Genomic DNA, 18,738 nt, shown 5'->3' with positions numbered 1-18,738 from the left:
TGAAAATACGGGTTGGGCGGGTGATAACGCAGTTTCGGCGGCAGCGGTCCGGTCCAAGGAGAATGGGTTTCGTGTTACGTCCACTATAGTCCAGGCTGCGGAGGAACAAATCGGACTGTGAAAATGACTTTGTCATTGAAATTTTGAAGACGAGCAAACCATCATTTTATTGTCAGAGGCCGTGTGACGATCGGACTGTTCATCGAGGTGCGGTGCCATTCGTTAGTTTTGGCGCTCCAGGTTCCAAGGACGTTGTATACTAGTCTACGTTGATCGTCCCCGTGCGTTTCGCCCGATTGGCGATTTCCCTCCTGTCATCGCCTCCGCCACTCATTGCTCGCACGTACTTCTACACCGCGCTCGCGTTAAAGGCGGATGTCTACTCATCAGCGTTTCGCCCGTTTCTTACAAGTCAGTCGTGTGTAAATTATTAAAGCCTCGTACGTTTGGACGAGTGTAAAAAGAACGATTAAAGGCCCCATACATCGTTTTCACGTTTTTTGTTTTCGGATTTACGCCGTTCGTACTCGGCTCGCGTCCGCCCGTGTGTGTTATTAATAATAATAATATTAACACACGCACACGCTCACGCATATATATATATATATTTAAGTATATAAGGTCAATGGTATTCGGTGACGATATCGTGACCACACAGCAGGCTTAAATGTTGCAAACAGAAAGGATGCCCGACCTGGTGGAAGTGATGAGAATGGGCAAGGACCATCGGCTCAAGCATAGGCAATTGCCTCTACAAGTCGACGAGAACTTGACTGTGAGTCCATCCCCCATGGTCCCACTATTGGTTTTTTTTTTTTAAATTCTAATATCCCTCTTGTGAGATCATCCAATGACCAATTCCCATTATCAAACCCTGCTGGCTAACTGTCTCAACAGTTTTGTTTCAAACTCCTTTGATGTTCCTCTTGAAGTCATTACCATTTTTAATTGTCTTTTATCTAATACAATGTTTATATTTCTGGAATTTTAATTAATGTGCTTATCCATGCTATTTTTAGTTGGTTTTTAGTTTTATAATGTACTGGATTAATTTACGATACTTATAATACTTGCATTGTTGCTTTATGCCTTTTGCCTATGATTACATTGACTGTCTTTTGTTTTACAGTTGGTGATGGATCTTAGCAATGAAGATTTGGTACAAGAAGTAAAACAAGTACCGCCATTAAAAGTTCAATCATTGGATAGTTTTATAAAAAAATATCGCATGTTAAACAAACGCGAACTGCAAGATGTATTAAAAGTATCCATTAAAGAAATATTAGATATAATGAGTGAAAGTATTGACTGTGTTGGATGTCGTAGAAGGTAAGTTTTATATTTTGTTGTTAATTAATCTTAATTGTTAGTTACTGAAATGATCATTATTAGTAAAATTATGAAGTTGACCTTTTTCATCTTAAATAACTCTGATCTTAAGACATTTTTTTTTAAAGACAGTACTTTATTTATATTGTCAATATTTCTGTTTTAAGAAATTAAAATTCATCAACTTTTAAAGCATTTATTTACACTCATTATGAAATCTAAATTTTCTAATAATATCTGAGTTTAATAAATTAATTTAAATAGGTATTTCATTTATTTACTTAGGTTTATTTTTTCAACACATTTATTCAATTATAATTAGTCTTAATTTATTTAATTTATAATAGTTGCTCAACTATTTTATTTTTAATTAAAATATTGATTTTAGTCTTAAACCAAATGTTATCATTTATTTGTATTCAATTACTTAATTATTCCACATCTTAATATTCATTTTTTCATTTCAAGGTTTATTCTAAATTCCATTTTTACACAATTTTAAAGGTATATATTATGTTTTAATTTTTTAATTGTTTTATTTTTTCTATTACCTTGTTTTTGTAATATATTGACATTACTTATTAGGTATTTAACCTATGTATATGACTATACATTTAATGAAAATAATAAAATATGTAATTATGAATATGATTATTTTTCAGTGCTGAAAAATTATTTGGCGAAATGGCCAAACTTGGTCAAAATGCATTATTTCCTCTTGTTGTAGTTAATAACAACTTTATATCTATAAGATATGAATTTTATGACGAAGAAAGGTGCATGTATAATTTACTTCAGAATACCAATGGGTAATTTAATTATATTTTAATATCATTTATTTTTGATATTTAATTGTCAAAATATTTTTTAAAGGAATCGTTTATCATCAATAGCATCTAGTCGAAGGCAATCAAAAAAAAGTAAAAGATGTGTCTACCATTCCCTTGAGTCCCAAAGACTTGTCCGTCCAATGGCAAGTGGATGGCAAGATATATGGAGACATATGACTGAACCATGCAGAGATGAAATAGTGCTTATAGAAGCTAGTAGTTTATTAAGCACATTGGATAATTACCTCAGAAAACATAGGTTATTATAATTTTTTTATTATTGGGCTAGAAACCTTAAAATCTTACAGCTAGATATCTTTTTTTGTTGAAGTATCCTATAAGGCATTTCAAATGTTCAAAATGTCATATTTTTGCTATTTGTTAATAGGTAATAATAAACATTTTTTTGTAAGTTAAGTATAAAATCATTAATATTTGTCATATTTAAAATATGTTTTTATAGTATCTTCTTATATTATATAAGAATTTCTAAAATGTCAATTAATTGTCTCTAATTAAAATTCACGCCAAAGCCTGTTATATTATTGTATATATATAATATAACAAAAATCAACATAGCATTATTTCTAAGGGCATTTTATTAAATTTAGTATTACAAATCTGTATACAATTTTTTAACCACTTAAAAATAATAATTTAGAAGATATTTTAATTACTTAAAATTTTTATTATAATTTATAGTTTTAGGCAATATGTTTTATAGAGTCAAAGTTAACAAAACTTATTTTTTGTCTTTTTAATTTTGAAAAAAAAAACAAATAAATTAATTTATGTAGTTAACATAAATTTTAAATATCATACATAAAAAGTTATTAATATCATCAACTTGTCTTTTTCAGAAATAAAAATGAACATCTTTTAAATAATAATTAAAATACAATTTATGATAAATGTAAAAATTTCATTATTGATATTAGCAATAATATGTGCCAAATTTTCACTTTTACACATTATATAATTTAAGTATTCACATTTAATTTAAATGTTGCTTATTAGATTTTGTGGGGACTGTCGTACTAAAGTGATGAAAGCATATGCATTACTTATTGAAGAAGAAGATCCGTCCAAAGAAAAAGGTTATATAGAAGAACTCTATGCAGGTATTAAAAGATGTGTCGGGGACAAACACGTCCATTTGGACACTGATATTAATTATATTGGTGCATTAATCAGCCGCGCTGAACCTGAATTAATGGGAAAGTAAGTTGTATACTAATAAAATATTTGTCAAAATATTTATGAAGTAACATTAGTCGTAGGGAACGACATGCTAAAACTATCGAGATTGCTCAAGAAGAGGTTTTAACATGTCTGGGTATTTGTGTATATGAACGATTACACAGAATACAATTAAGGATTAGAGAAGAACAATATACTTGCCAAGTTCTGGCAGCAGCAGCCATTGATGGTCTTGCCAGAAGATTTGAAGTACGTAATAACTATTTAAATTTTTCCCTTGGTATTGTAAAATAGATTCATTATGAAATGTATTATTTTGTAGACTGCTATTGAAGTAAAACAAGGATTTACCAAGTTAGATCAGTTTTACAATGAATTTTCAAAAAAAGAGAAAAAGACACAAAAAAGAAAACGGCTTAGGAAACAAAAAAGATCACAAAAAAAAGAAATCATACCAATAATGTTGGTAACAAGATTATCATCACCTTGTTGTGATGTAAGTACCCATCATATATTGTGTTATATTTATAGAAATTAAATTTAGGTAGGCATAAATTTTATATGATATAATAAAATATTGAATATAACAAAATAAAAAAAGTAAACAAATATACAGTTTTATATAATAGTGATAATTATTTTTCTATTCATTTTTTAATAATTATATTTAACATCATGAATTTATTTTAAGATTAATAACTTCATACTAACATTGAAAAACATTGTTCTTGGTTATACAAGTAATACACAATACTAATAAAAATCTTAAATCATAATATAATTAATCTCTAAAAAAAAAAGCATAATCTCTTATTCAGTTTACTATGATTATCAAACTTATAATTTATAAAATTGCTTAGTTTATAAGCTAGTATTTATTTGTACTCAAATTTTGTTATTTTCATTCAATTTAAAATATCTTAAAATTGCTATGAAAAATTTTAATGTATTAATTATACTCTTGGATGCTGTAACTTTGTTATGCCATAGATAATTACAATTCTACCAAATAGTTTGAAAATTTTATTATTTAATCATCTAAATGCTATAAGCTTTCTTTTAGTTCTTTAGTTCAAAAACTCTTAACCTTTATGTTAAATATTATCTAATAAAATTGTTATTAGAGTATCACAAAGCAAAGTCAAAATTAATATAATTGTATTAACGCACAAAAATCTGAAATTACAAATCTCTATTGATAATTGAAAATTTTTAAATCATTAAATAACCATTTATACATATATTACCTGTCATTTGGAGGTAACTAGTATCTAGACTCTATTTATAATACATCAGGATGCAACTCACGTATTGTGTATTGTTAAGAGACAATTCATAAAAAAAATTATTTTTCTTTTTTGTCTTTAGTAGGTAATTAGTATGCGCAAATAAATTTTTTTTTTTTTTATCTTAAATGGATTAAATTCATATTATATATCTATTTTTATTTTTATATAGAAAGATGATTGTTCATGTGTTGATGAAGATGAAGAAGAAATTGATTTTGGTGAAGATGATATTGATTTTGTGGATGATGTTGATGACGAAGATGATGTTTATGACGGTGTACAGTCGAATGTGAGTTTTTTACATTTTAAATCTATTATTAAATTATTAACTTATGTTGATAATTTTTTTTTTTTTTTTCAGGAAAGAGAAGATTCTGATGAAAATTTTTTTTATGTTTATGAAGAATATAAATGTACGTGTGAGCTTCATAAAAGATTGAGAAAAGTATGTATTTACTATGTATTGAGTTGTGTAAAATAACTGTTTTTAACAGTGAATAATTTATAATTTTTCAGCAACTTAAACTGTCTGGTGATCGAAAAAAAAGTGTTTCGACTCCAGTTAAACCATGCAGCTGTGTTGACTGTAATTCTAAAGGGACAAGGAAATCAAAAAAGAAAAAAAATAGCGGAGAAAAAGAAAAACGTAATAAAAAGAAACAAACAAAAAGCAGCAGAAAAAATACAAAAAAAATTAAGAATCCCCCAGTTCAATTACAAAGTGAAGCAGAAGAAGAAGTTATAAGTGCTTATAATATGATTGTTGAAGAAGATGATGATATTGAAATTGAAGATATGACTGACCGTCATTCTGCTGATGAGCATCAATCAGAAGGTGGTGACTGTAAGTCTAGTGTAACCAATCATGATCTACCTGGTAGCTGTAGTTCGTGTCCATCGTTATGCGATCATTCACAAGACTATGGTTATGCATCAGCTGAAAATAACAACCATAGTAATAGTACCAGCTCACCTGATGGTTCAGATGTGGCGTGCTCTGAAGGATTTTGTAATCACTCAGGTAATTCAGTGATATTTATAGAGCTCATATATTATGATTGGATAATTTATTTTTGCACCATCATAATTAGTTCTAAGTAATTTATAAAATACAATTTGGAATATTTACAAATTAAATTTTTACCTATATCCCACATATTGCAATTGCTTATTTCATAATTTTTAGTTTAAATTAATTAAATTAAAATTGCAGTATCTTAAACAAATAACAAATATATGTTTTTGATTCTTTTTTTTTTACCAACATAAGATTTTCAAAAGTATTATCTAATAATAATAATATTTTTTACTATGCCAGTATAATTTCTGTGTTTGAAATTTAATCAAAATTACATTTAATTGTTTTTTTTTTAATATACAGCATGGGGCAATGGCACTATTAATTTTCAGTTTTATAATTAAATAAAAAAAAATGTTCATTTTTTAAAAATAACTTCCTTATAGTAAGCATCATCTTTTTTTTAAAACTTGAAGTTTTCCATATGAATTTTATATAGTGTATTATTTCCAAAAGTATACTGAAAATTTAGCATAAATGTTGTTTTTTAAATCATCAATATTGAGCATGTTGACGAACAGTCATAAATACCATTTTGTTCTACAGGCATACTTTAAAATATAACTTTTTCATTACTGCTATAGCAGTGTTCACAATTTTTACCCTTTATATTTACTAAAACCTGTCAGAATAAATCCTGTAATTAATTACATTAGGATTTTATTGACATGATAAATAATAAAATAATATATAAAATTAAAAAAATATCTTTACACTCTGATTTTGTGTTCAAAATACAAAAATTATGACAAAAATATTTAATTTATAAAATTCTTCAAAACATTTTCTTGCATGTAATAGGTTGATACAACATTAAAATTGAAGATATGTTTGTCTTCTGCGTTTGATGTTCAGATTTAACAACATAGACTTTTTATAATATTTTTTTCTCTTGTAACCCGTTGAAATTTATATAAGTTCTTGAAAATGAGAATTTCTAGTTTTTTCTTTTATTATTTTTATTTACTATAAAAAGTTTTGGTTAAAAAAATAAATATAATTTGAAGATAGAGAAATCAAATCTTTGGTAAGTGTTTTCCTGAATTTATATATACATAATAAGTGTTCCTGACAGTAATATTTAAAAATTAAGTATAACTTTCTTTACCATTTACATATTTTTCTGGGTGCATAATTATAGTTTACTGTTAACAATTTGGTCAAATCTATCAACTTCGATCATTTTTACATTATATTTTACAATCTTAATAGGTTTTAACTTTTGTCGCTCATATTTATTGGTTAATGTGACAATATTTGTAAATGATATTTAGTAGTGATGTTGTGACATCGTATTTATCTTTTTATTTTAAAATGTAACTTTCATTTTGTCTCCTCCACTCGTGATACCCTTTTTTAATTCCTTTTTTTTTAGTTACCTCTTCAGGATTTCTTTTTTAGTTGCTTCTCAAAGTTCCCATAAAATGTATTTTATTTTTTAATAATAATAATTTAGAAAGTGTAGTAATTATCCATGAAAAATTGCCTTTACTTAAATATGAATCTTTAAGTGAATGGATTAAGCTATTTGTTTTCGAATTTTTTGATTGGAATAAATGATTATTTTTACTATTTTATACTTCAATATTTAAAACGTATCCATTAGAATCACATAACTTAAAAAACTTTATCCCATATTTTGCTTTCTTGCCCTTTATATATTACCTAAAGCTTCTTCCTTGATGTAACAGTAGTGACTCACCAAAGATAAATCTTCCAGGTTAAATGATTTTTGAAAATTTGCTATTAGTATTTTAAATACTGAATTTAATTTGCTTTAAATTGACAGTGCTCAAGTATGTAATATGTTTAATATGGGCAACATAACTTCCTCTTTCATAAAACATTTTTTGAATTATTACAGTAATACTACTTAGGTAGAAGGTTTTTAGAGTACTGTTATAGCAATAAAACTGATCAACTGTCTGTCAACATGTTAAATGTTTATGAGTATATACTTCTCTTTTTAAATATCCTTAAGGCTGTACATCTTTACACTTATATAATTAAAAGTTCATTGATAGAAACCACTTATACTCTTAAATACATTCTTAAATTTTTCTTTTAATATCAGAAAGGTGACAGAAATTATACCCATAAATCTCCCTTTCATGCATACTTGTTTAAAGGGCTATCCAATAAAAAATAGACAAAAGCTAAATTATTAGTATTTAATTTAATTAAAAGTTAGGTTTCATTAAAAATATTATCCCTCACTTCATTCGATCATTATCATTATTATAAAATGACACATAATGTTACAGGTTCCATCAATTAGTTGCCCTCCTATTTTAATACACACATTTCCTCAACGCCACTTCATTAATTTACTTTATATATTAACTTAAAATACTAAAAATGAAAAATGATTTTTGTTCTATAAAAGCTTATATATTTTCCTAAAATCTGATACCATCCTATTTAAATAATAATTATTGAATGTTAGGAATGAAATATTATTTTTACTCAAATTCATAATTTTTTCTGTTCTACAGTATTTCATAAAAATAATTTTTTTTACATGTTTTTGTTTTCAATTCTTTTAAGTAAAACAAGAAGATATTTTTATTTGATTTCTCGCCATCTTTTCGTTTATTATTTTATAATATATTTTTGTATGGCAACCCATGTAACTTTTTTTTTTTACAATTTTTCATTGTAATTCATTTTGACTTAATTGTATAGACTACTTACTCCATTTATGTTATAATGTTAATTCTGTTACAGGAGATGTACCTTCATTAAAAATAAAATGTTATTCTAACACGGGGACATTATCCTGCAAGTCATTGCCACTTCAACAATTGTTAATAGAAGAACTGGTAAGTAAAAAATAAATCAAAATTATATTGATTTGTCTTTATTAATGATTGTATTCTTTTTTTGTTTTTTTAGGAAAAAGATGCTATTGTTGTAGATGATACATTAATACCGTCAGAAGAGGTGGAGATGTATAAAGTCTGTGCAATGTTAGTAAATGAGAAACGTCTAAAACTTAGGGAAACGCTTAAAAATGGTTTCGCTAATTTAAAAGACCCTCAGACCTTATGAGTCATTGTTGGAGTGTCATTCTCACTTCCCTTATTCCAAAACATTTTTAATAAAACCGTTTTAGTTAATTTTTTCATTATACTTATATAATAATATAGAAACATTTTTTCTTTATTTGCATTCATATACACAATATTGCGTTAGTTAATACTTGTGAATAATTTGTTCTGACATTTTTTGATTAGATCAATACAAATTTATTTAAGAATATTTTTTATATTATAAAATTAAATTTATTAGAGGAATATAATAGTTAATTTGATAACCATTATTAAAAAAAAAACTGAAAAAGTATGTCCCAATGTTTTTGTGTTTAAATGTTTTGTTTCCTACTTATAATTAATAAGGTATCATTTGGGTCAGTAGTAAATAAATTTGATTATTATCTCAGCTCATTATATTATAATGTTAAGTTAAATTATTACGTGCCACTGTATAATTATTTGTTTTTAAATTATACATTTTGGTTAAATAGAGGAATTTTGATATGAAAACCTTGATAATTTTTGGATAGAAACCCGATTGAGATATTATAGGGTTGACGGTATTGAAAATAATTTTCGGTATTACGGTATTGATTTCAATACCGGTTTGAAACGGTATACCGAAAAAACTGAAAAGTTTCGGTATACCAAAAAACCGATATGGTACAGTATACTGAAATAATAAATAAAATCTAACTAATATCAATATTTTTTACTTTAATATTGTTTCACAGTATATACTTTATATTATACTATATATAATATTATAATCTGTATTGCCATTGATACTGGAAAACAGCAAGCACTAACATGGCTAAATGAATAGATATTTTATATCTCTATACCATAGCAGATGTTATATCTACTTGTCCAAATTATTATTTTCTGCAAATTTAATATGTTATAATAAAAAAATTTCAATAACTTATTTTAAATTTAATTAATATTGCACTAAATTACTCAAGATATACCGATTCAAAATTCATTTTAATTTTTGATTGCAAAAAAAGATGAACATAGTAAATATTTTAATCCAAGAACAGTTCACTTATTACTAAATCATGGTAAAATAGTATATTGTTATGATTAATAAAAAATGAAACTGTTTCAAGTCTCATCGAAGTTATTTTATAAATAGAAAAATTTCCTCGTTGATACGGTATACTGAAAATACCGTCAGCCCTAAGATATGGTAAACTTAATTCAAATATAAGTGCTCATATTACCTCTGCACGCCATCAATGTCTATATAACCAATTACAGAGTGGATTACCATTACGGATGGTATGTTTAATACCACATTTATTATGTGCAAAAGCTGCCTACTTTATTTAGTCTAATCTATTAATTCACCAAGGTGGTCAAAGTTTTGTAGTTGGTAAGCCTATTTTTTCACGTACTTATAGCATATATACTTTATTTGCGATACAATATATTATCACTGTCTCCTGTTGTAAACATTTGAGTTTACTGTGGAGGCTATAAATACAACACTTACATATGCTACATCTCACTTGCAAATTTTAAAATAATATCCTTGGTTTATAAATAATAGGTCTAAATACTTGTAAAAATTATGAGTCTGATAGTTAAAGTCAAATAAATGAATTACAAAATATTAAGACAAATATCAATCAAATTTCACTTTAATGGAAAAAATATCTAAATGTGTTGTTAATGCACAAATAATCAATGTTTTTAAACAAAGAAAATAAACATAGTTTGTTGTACAAATGAAATAAAACAATATTTTAGTTATACAATATTATGCATTTAATATTCATATTATGACCTACTTTTGGAATTAGAAAATTGGGGATGTATAGGACATACATAGATTAGTAATTTATTCACATAATACGCAAAAAACAAATTAAAATATTTTAAACAATCATATAATTTTTTATACAGTCTGGTACATTGAACTTGTTTACATTTTGTTCTAACAAACATCCTAGCAATACATTAGTGTCTACCATTTTCCCGTTAACAATGTTCAAAAAATTGTTTTTGTCTTTGCCAGACCAGTATATTCTCAAACGTTTGCTAATAAAATCCCCAGATAAAGATAATGAAGCAACGGCAACATAATTTTTACTACTCACAGAGTACAATTCCACTTGAGCTCTTAAACTCTCCCAGTTTTCTAACTTGGAAACAGGTGAATAAACTATACGATAATCTAAACCAATATTTTCATATACTTGTCTATAAACGGTCAGCATTTTGTCAAATTGGTCTTTGGATTCACATTCATCAGTCGAACCAATTAAAACTTCAACAGCATTTGTTTGTACAGCAGAGAAAAGTCCAATGTTTTTGATAAAGGGTTTATACAGTCGACCAGTTGAATACAATTTCAGAGGTAGTTTGTTTCCTCCAACACACGCTTTGGTGAGAAATGCGCAGAATGATTGAAGACTTGCACCACCCATCAAATGCAGGTTTTTTTCACTTAAAATAAATGTTTGATCTGCGTTATCAACATCTGCACCACATCCTTCAATAATTACACTTTTAATGAGATCTGAATTACAAAAGGGTATAAAATCAGACTTTTCTAAAAACTCGTTGAAATAAGTCATTATTGCTTGTTCACAGAGAGACGCTTCATTCTTAATATAAACAATTACATGATTTATATAATCCAAACATTCTAAAACTGAGCCAATTTTTAAATGATCTACACAGTCTTCATTATCAATTTTCATTTTTCCAAAGCGTTGAAATAAAATTTTGTTTTCAGTTAAAGGGCAATCGGGATGTAAGCTATTGGGTATGCTAAGACTAGGAATAACCACTTCCGTTTCTAATATAGAAATATTATCTCTCAAAGATTTTAACTTTGTCATTACTTTTGATCTACTTTCTTTAAGCCTCTGTATCTCATTACTATCATCCTTTTTGATTTTTTTAAATTGCTCAGCAATTTTTTGTTTTTCAACATTTAAATGGACAATTTCGTCTCGCACACTAATGAAACTTGACCAATTATCACATATTTTATCTATATCGATATTTAAACCCCTTAAAGTAATATTATCTTTTAAAATATTTTTATCTTTAAAACGATTCTCCAAATCCAAATATGGTTCAACAATGACATATGTATCAGATGTCTGGTTATACGGAATGTACAGTTTTGATGTACTATAATTTTTAGTTACCTTTAAAAGAGAATTAATAGAAAATAATTTTTTAATCATTGTAAATCTATATTTAATGAACAAATATCAGCAACTTGTTCAGGTTCTTTGTATTCTTCCACATTAATTGGTTGTGTGACAATGACTCTTTCTTTTGGAGCTATATAACTGCCAAAACCAGCCGCTCTTTCAGCCTCTTCAATTGTATATGGTTCAAGTCTAAGTTCTTTAATTCGTTTCTTATGCAATTTTGTACGGAAATGATCTTGTAAGACTTGATCACTTAAAAAATAACGTCTAAAATATTGAATTGATATTAGTTTTATAATAACTAAGACTCAGTATGATTTATCTATTTAGGACATGGTACTTACGCGCAATGTATACAGTAGTGTTGTCCTTCACCAGGTTTATCAAAATCAAGAGCTTGTTTCAACAAACGGTCTGCATTTTCTTTCTTTAAGTCATTATCGACCTGAGATACAAATATGATAATCAGTTCAATAAACACTTATGGAAAATGATTATACATTAAAATTAATAATCATACTTTATATTATAATAATTTAAAGTGTTGGTATTTTATTTATTTTACAAGATAACATATTTTAATAAAAATATGTTATTTAATTAATTCATGAAATCATTAGTTACAATTAAACATAAAATTAAATATTTAGCATTTTAGTGCAATTCTTAACATTTGTCAATGACTAGATCATTAAGAGAAAACCAAAATTGAATTTTTACATTTTTATTGCAAAAACTCATGCAAGTTATTGGTTACCATGTTGCCAACAGTATAAATAATGTATTTAATTTAATATGTAAAATCAAAAGTTAAAACATTTACATATTGAAGAGTGAAATAGTAAAAATATGATAAGAATGGAATTAATTGTTAAAAATTAAAAAAGTATATACCAAAAAGAACCGATAGCATTATAGACTAAAATAATATCTCAACATAGTCTTAGTGGAAGAGGTGAAAATAATATTAATTTAAAAATTTTGTATAGACACAATGAATGTCTGCATTGTGCAGTTTTACACATTTAAATGATTTATACCAGATTATCATTAATCAATAAAATAAACTTATTATGTATAAATGAATGGATTATCCGTACTATAGTGGTGTTATTCATTTAATACAGACCATCTACATTGTGCTCTTCATTTGCACACAATTATTTATTGATATTATATTATAATGGTTTAAAAAAATATCGCCTTTTAAATATTTTCAAATAGCTTTTTTTTTTTATGGTCAATAAAACAAAACAAATAAACCTGTATACATATACTTTTCTTGCAAGCGCGGGCGCATCGGGTACAAAAATCCGAGCAATTAATCGTTCAACCGTAAAAAATCTCGTTTACCTCGTCAATGTCTCTGGCTCTATGTTTGGTCTTGTATTTCCGTTTGTAGAATGTATCGCCTACATGGTGTTTTTTCTTCTTCTGCGGTCCGGTCATCTGCAAGGATAAACGTGTTATCAATCGTAGTTTGGAGATTACGCTCGAGTGGCGTGTTAATAACTGTTAAACAACTTAAAAATTGTATTTGTTGGCGACAATCGACGCAGTCAAAGATTCAACATAAGTAGTTCGTACACCAGAAAACCACTTACATACTTACATTTTCTTTCAACAGGAAGTGACTATTGCTACACACCGTACAGGACTAAACACTTGTAAATAGTTACAGATTTGTTTTTTAATAAATGGCAATGCATGAATGTCACATGGGTACGCACTACGCACATATGACGTGAGTTTTATCACAATGTTTTTCCGAAATTCGAATTTAGATAACCAAGAAATGGAAGAACCTATGGTCCAGTGTTACCGGACGTGCACGAAGTTGGCAATTGGCTCAGACATTGATAAGGAAATCATAACGCCCGTGGTCGATTTGTATGATCAGTTGCCTATAGTATACTCCTTATCAAAATTAAATATTACTGAGACGAGATGCACCATTAAAATTAGGTATTCGGTGACAATGTAGGTACTAGTTTAGTGGAAAAATATTGTTTTACATTTATTTTTATAATTATCATTTATTAGTACTTTTTATCAAACCTTATTGGATGCAGTGATCGTTATCCAAGTTTTTTCTTATTTTATGTATGATTTTCTAAGTATAGAACTAGTTCATCAAAATCAGAGTTAATACTTCTGAATTATGATATTACAGCATAGTAGATTTACTTAGTTATTATTTTTTTGATTTTCCCTACAATGAATTCAAAAAAGATTCAAAATAGGTAGTAATTTTTTTAGCTTTTTATCTATACTACTACTGTATAAAATTGAAAGGGGTTTTCAACGACCGCCCTAACCGAGAAAACTACTGAACCGATTTGGCTGAATTTTTTTTCTGTTATACCTGGTAGTCTGTTGAAGGTTTTAGTAGGTACCACTTTTGTTGATAAAATAAATAAAATAAACCAATAAAGTGGAAATTTTCCTGCATATCCAATATTATTATTAATATTATTGTTTTGTAACAATGGTTACCATTAAAACACATAATTATACGTAATGAAGTTTTAAAAACATCTTAATTTATTTAAAGATATAATCTAACTAATTAAACCATGAATTTATTTACACTGTTTTATAATAAGATTTAATTAACTCAAAAGTTAATACATAATAAAGTTCTTGATAAATTAAAAAACAAAGCTAATATTTGAGGCCTCTCTGCGAGGTCCACAAAAACAGGCCTTTTTTATGTTCCCATTTTGTGACAACACTATTTATCTTTTTTCTATTTTTTTTTCGCAGAGCTATTCCAAATACCCTCCTAAATGTCGCAACATTACCCGATTTTTAATTTGTTTTGTCTGGAGAGGTATATTGTATTTATATGTTCCAATTATCTGACGACAATATTTAACATTTTTCCAATTTTTTTTTTTAAAGGTTATACCAAATACTTAATACCGCTAGAAATATTTTAATATGTTTTCAATACCGTTTTTTATATTTAATTGCCAATCAAAAATTAAACGATAAAATTTGAATAATAAATTCTACATCATCTTCAAAGGCAAAATAAACAACCAATCACAGGCGAAGCCCGTCACGGGTCGGCTATCCTCTTATATTATTTAAACAATTATCAATCTAAAAACAGAAAATAAATACATTTATAAATAATAATTAATAAGCTAAAAATAACATTTTAATGATCTATCATTTTTTCAATGATTATTCGATAAAAAATTTTAATTTTATTTCGAAGCCGATCGACAAACCAATTTTCCATTAACCATTTCAGATTTTAGAAAAAACACTCTGTAAAAAGGAAATTTATTAATTTTTTATTAAATTATCACCACAGCACTACACGTACATACCATACATAGTAATTGTTAACTTTAATTTTTTTTAAATAATTCAAAATACTTTCTAAAATGCATCCTATATTATTCATTTTAATAATATGCTAACAGTCCACCACTTAGGTAAATGAGGTAAAATCGAAATAATACTTGATAAATTTCGCAGAATTAAAATTTGATACGATATTTCATTGAAAATTTTTCGAGCTGCAAGAATATCATTTTGAGGTATCTACCTACATCTATTATGTAAAATTCGTACTTTTATTTTAAATTGTTATTATTTTTAAATAGTTAATAAATATTCATACGTATTAATTTATGTTAATTATATCAGACTATGACTCCAGTACATAATTTAATCATTATAATCTTGTTGCATTCAGAAAGACATTAAAAATTCGACACGCAGTAATAACAATATAGGTACCTAAAAATGCGTTTCACAACAAATGTTCATAAATACCAACGCGGCAGGTGGTAATTTTTCGTTATGGGTACATAAAATGCATAATCGCTCCTGATCATAATTTTAAAAATTTTAAATAATGTTCTTTATTTTCTTGTTTTAACTACAGTGGACTTCTAGTTTGACGAAAAATCGCCACATGGCGCGTTAGTATCGAAGGACATTTATTGTGAAACGCTTTATAGTAGGTACCTACTGGCTACTATCTTCCATGCATTTTACCGTATAATATATTATTATATAATATAACTTAATATTATTGTATCACTTTATTGTTGAGAAATAATGAAACATTAAATCACTATTTTAATTTTAATAATTTAAAAATGTTCAGAGGGTATTTACTAATTTACTACAAACCTTTAGGTTGTACCTAGTCATAATTAAACATAACCTATACCTGTACAATGATGTCGGCACAATTGCGGTCAACACCTTTTTAGTGACCCTTGCCATCACTTTTTTTATACCTGTAAACTGGTTTTACAATACTGACATAATAATAATAATAAAGAAAAACTAATACTGGAGTAAAATCAAATTTTTTTACTTTTATGTTATTTTTATGTACACATTTGTACAATTTACCCACCGTAATTATGTATAATATATACCCACTTAACGTTTATTTTGATACTGTTAAATGTTAATAATATACCTACTTAATACTTATACAAATTATAATTCTGCTATAGTCGGCGACACGAAAACTGGCGGGTAAATACAATGATCCTAACGAATTTTTTGTGTTAGTGGTCATTAAACCATTTGCTACCTTTTTGAAAATATTTCGTATTCATATATACAATTTTTTTTTATTATTTATTAAACATACTTTTTAATATTACATATTTTTCTTATAATATGCTCTTAATATACTAGAAAAAACGTAAAAAAAAATGAGAACCACTGTTTACTGACTGGGTGAGGTGTGAGGTACGACGACGGCCACCTGACAAATTTTATGTCGCCAACCATAGTTTTTACTACCAGATATAATAACCTCAAGGTTAATAATAATAATAATACCCACAATGCTTTATTTATTTGTAAATACATAAAATATATGTTTGGTGAGTATATGTGAAAATAATTATAATCAGTATCAAATTTGGCGGAAGTGAAAGGGAAACACGGAATTGTTTCAAGCCAATGTCCTGGATTTTCTAATTTTTTAAGACTATAGTGAAATTATTGTTAAGGAAAAGTATTTAAAAAAATGAACTCATCTTTTGATTATTAACTATTACAAGGATTATGTTAATTTCTGTCTTTAAACTTGACTGGGACTAAGTTCATGGAATTCATGAATCGTGAAGTTTACAATTCTTCTAATAATATTGATTTTATTCGTGATATGTGGGTCGATCCCGGAGGTACTGCAACTCCGGGCCAACCCGCGGTGGAAAGCATGAAAAATATAATTAAATAATAAATTCAAAAAAAATTTACAGTGTTATGTGGATTACTGTAAAACATATTAATTTGATTAGCGATATTAAAAGATGAATTGTGAGTTATACGACGTTTCTTCTTTATACCAACGCGCATTACGACACGGGTTAGATAACAAACAAGTTGCTCAAAAACTATCGATAGAAAAAGTAAAACACGCAGAGGAGCTATATTGTCTGCAGATGCCGAATAAGAGAGCATAAATATTTAAATTAATTGCTGATTTCGATGTCAATTAGTGATATGTGGGTCGATCCCGGAAGTACTGCAACTCCGGGCCAACCCGCGGTGGAGCAGGAGCAAGCCCCTCATCTCCACCAAAATTTTAAAAATTAGTTTAACATTTGAACCACTTTGTAAGTGGTTTATCAGATGTTAAGCTGATAAGAACAGATACTACACTTTTGATCTTAGCCATTAGGCCGAGAAGCGATACTTGGAAAATTCCACACATGAAAGTATATACTGGATTATATTCGACTGATATGTGGAGGTGCATACAAATCTCTAGTCGTTAATGTCTGATTATTTGCCTTTTTTTAAGATACGCATAAAAATTACAACTTTTTTAATTAGTACGGTACTAATTAATTTTAATAACTATGTTGTAATGTCGTTAACTTTTTTATAGTATATATATATGTCGATCTTCGTGGTACGTACGAAACTGATAGGTTTGTACGCGCTATCTACTGGTTTTATCACGCAACAAACTTAAGTGTGAATACTAAATAACATACACTATGTACAAGCATCGTGCATGTGAGTAGTATGCGTGCCAATGGACAATTTTCAAACTTTTGGTGGTGTGTAAATAAATGAAAAATGAATTAATCAAAATAGTTTTTATCTATGGAATTAATTCACATATAGGCATTTATAATTAATATAATTAAATACAATAATATAATAATCAATGTAATACGTATAACATATTTATTTACCCATTCTCAGTCGTTAAAGTAAAAACTGTCATCCGTTATACTATTCATATTAATATATATTTTATTTTATTTTATATTACAGACAATTTAAAAATATATTAAACACTATTTTTCATAACAAAACACTATTATCTAACGTCTTGGGATGTTATTGATATGGTAATTAATAAACAACAAACATACTATTGTACATAATTATACACTATGTTCAATAATAATTATTAATAAATACAATTTTTATAGCATACAGTCACATTGTACGCTGCACAATAGTGTACCATCAAAACTTAGATTTTTTCCACCATACGCGTTTCGTAGGATTCATATCAAATATCAATTGTACAGAGCTTAAAACCTTTTTAATATATTTTTTCTTTTATTCTAATATCTAGAAATGTTTGCGCAATTTTTAATTCGTTCAATATAAAATGACTTTTAATATTCCGTATACTGACCCCACTTACTAGTCCGGCACTCATAAAATACTTTAGGTTAGGTTAGCAATGGTTATCGGTAAAGCCACTTAGTATATTGTTCAGTGTGTAACGTTGATTATAATATAGGAACTTTTACCTAGGACTATATAATTTGAATTTTATTTATTTTT

At 27.1% G+C, this 18,738-nt stretch overlaps 3 protein-coding genes and 1 non-coding gene across 6 annotated transcripts; 1 reads left to right on the top strand and 3 right to left on the bottom strand.

The window, feature by feature from the left end:
• Window positions 1–262: 262 nt before the first annotated feature.
• Window positions 263–9,015, top strand: LOC112604119 (gametogenetin-binding protein 2-like). 2 transcript variants are annotated; one of them, XM_025352999.1, is made up of 12 exons: window positions 263–775; window positions 1,130–1,329; window positions 1,992–2,138; window positions 2,203–2,418; window positions 3,177–3,380; window positions 3,425–3,608; window positions 3,682–3,855; window positions 4,818–4,937; window positions 5,010–5,093; window positions 5,165–5,669; window positions 8,454–8,548; window positions 8,622–9,015. In XM_025352999.1, exons 1-12 carry the CDS (start codon window positions 668–670, stop codon window positions 8,775–8,777), a joined length of 2,193 nt encoding a protein of 730 aa, XP_025208784.1. In that variant the 5' UTR covers window positions 263–667; the 3' UTR covers window positions 8,778–9,015. The 2 variants fall into 2 exon arrangements, with proteins under 2 accessions (XP_025208784.1, XP_025208785.1); XM_025353000.1 differs by having other exon boundaries at window positions 668–775; window positions 3,434–3,608; window positions 8,622–8,777.
• A 1,495-nt stretch (window positions 9,016–10,510) lies between these two features.
• Window positions 10,511–11,986, bottom strand: LOC112604365 (serine--tRNA synthetase-like protein Slimp). The gene has a single exon (XM_025353356.1). It carries the CDS (start codon window positions 11,965–11,967, stop codon window positions 10,645–10,647), a length of 1,323 nt encoding a protein of 440 aa, XP_025209141.1. The 5' UTR covers window positions 11,968–11,986; the 3' UTR covers window positions 10,511–10,644.
• On the bottom strand, window positions 11,942–13,687 carry LOC112604366 (zinc finger protein 593). Of its 2 annotated transcripts, none has more exons than XM_025353358.1 (4): window positions 13,542–13,687; window positions 13,291–13,386; window positions 12,282–12,382; window positions 11,942–12,204 (listed from the first exon to the last, which is right to left on the bottom strand). In XM_025353358.1, exons 2-4 carry the CDS (start codon window positions 13,384–13,386, stop codon window positions 11,964–11,966), a joined length of 438 nt encoding a protein of 145 aa, XP_025209143.1. In that variant the 5' UTR covers window positions 13,542–13,687; the 3' UTR covers window positions 11,942–11,963. The 2 variants fall into 2 exon arrangements, with proteins under 2 accessions (XP_025209143.1, XP_025209142.1); XM_025353357.1 differs by having other exon boundaries at window positions 13,550–13,687.
• Window positions 13,688–17,427: 3,740 nt separating this feature from the next.
• On the bottom strand, window positions 17,428–17,621 carry LOC112604435. Its single transcript, XR_003115227.1, has one exon. It is a non-coding gene; the product is annotated as a U2 spliceosomal RNA (small nuclear RNA).
• Window positions 17,622–18,738: the final 1,117 nt, after the last annotated feature.

This window comes from Melanaphis sacchari, unplaced genomic scaffold (assembly GCF_002803265.2).
Source record: "Melanaphis sacchari strain LSU unplaced genomic scaffold, SCAv2.0 Contig11_pilon_pilon, whole genome shotgun sequence".
NCBI lineage: Eukaryota > Metazoa > Arthropoda > Insecta > Hemiptera > Aphididae > Melanaphis > Melanaphis sacchari.
The sequence above is the reverse complement of the archived record's forward strand: the minus strand, read 5'-3'. Positions and strand labels throughout refer to the sequence as shown.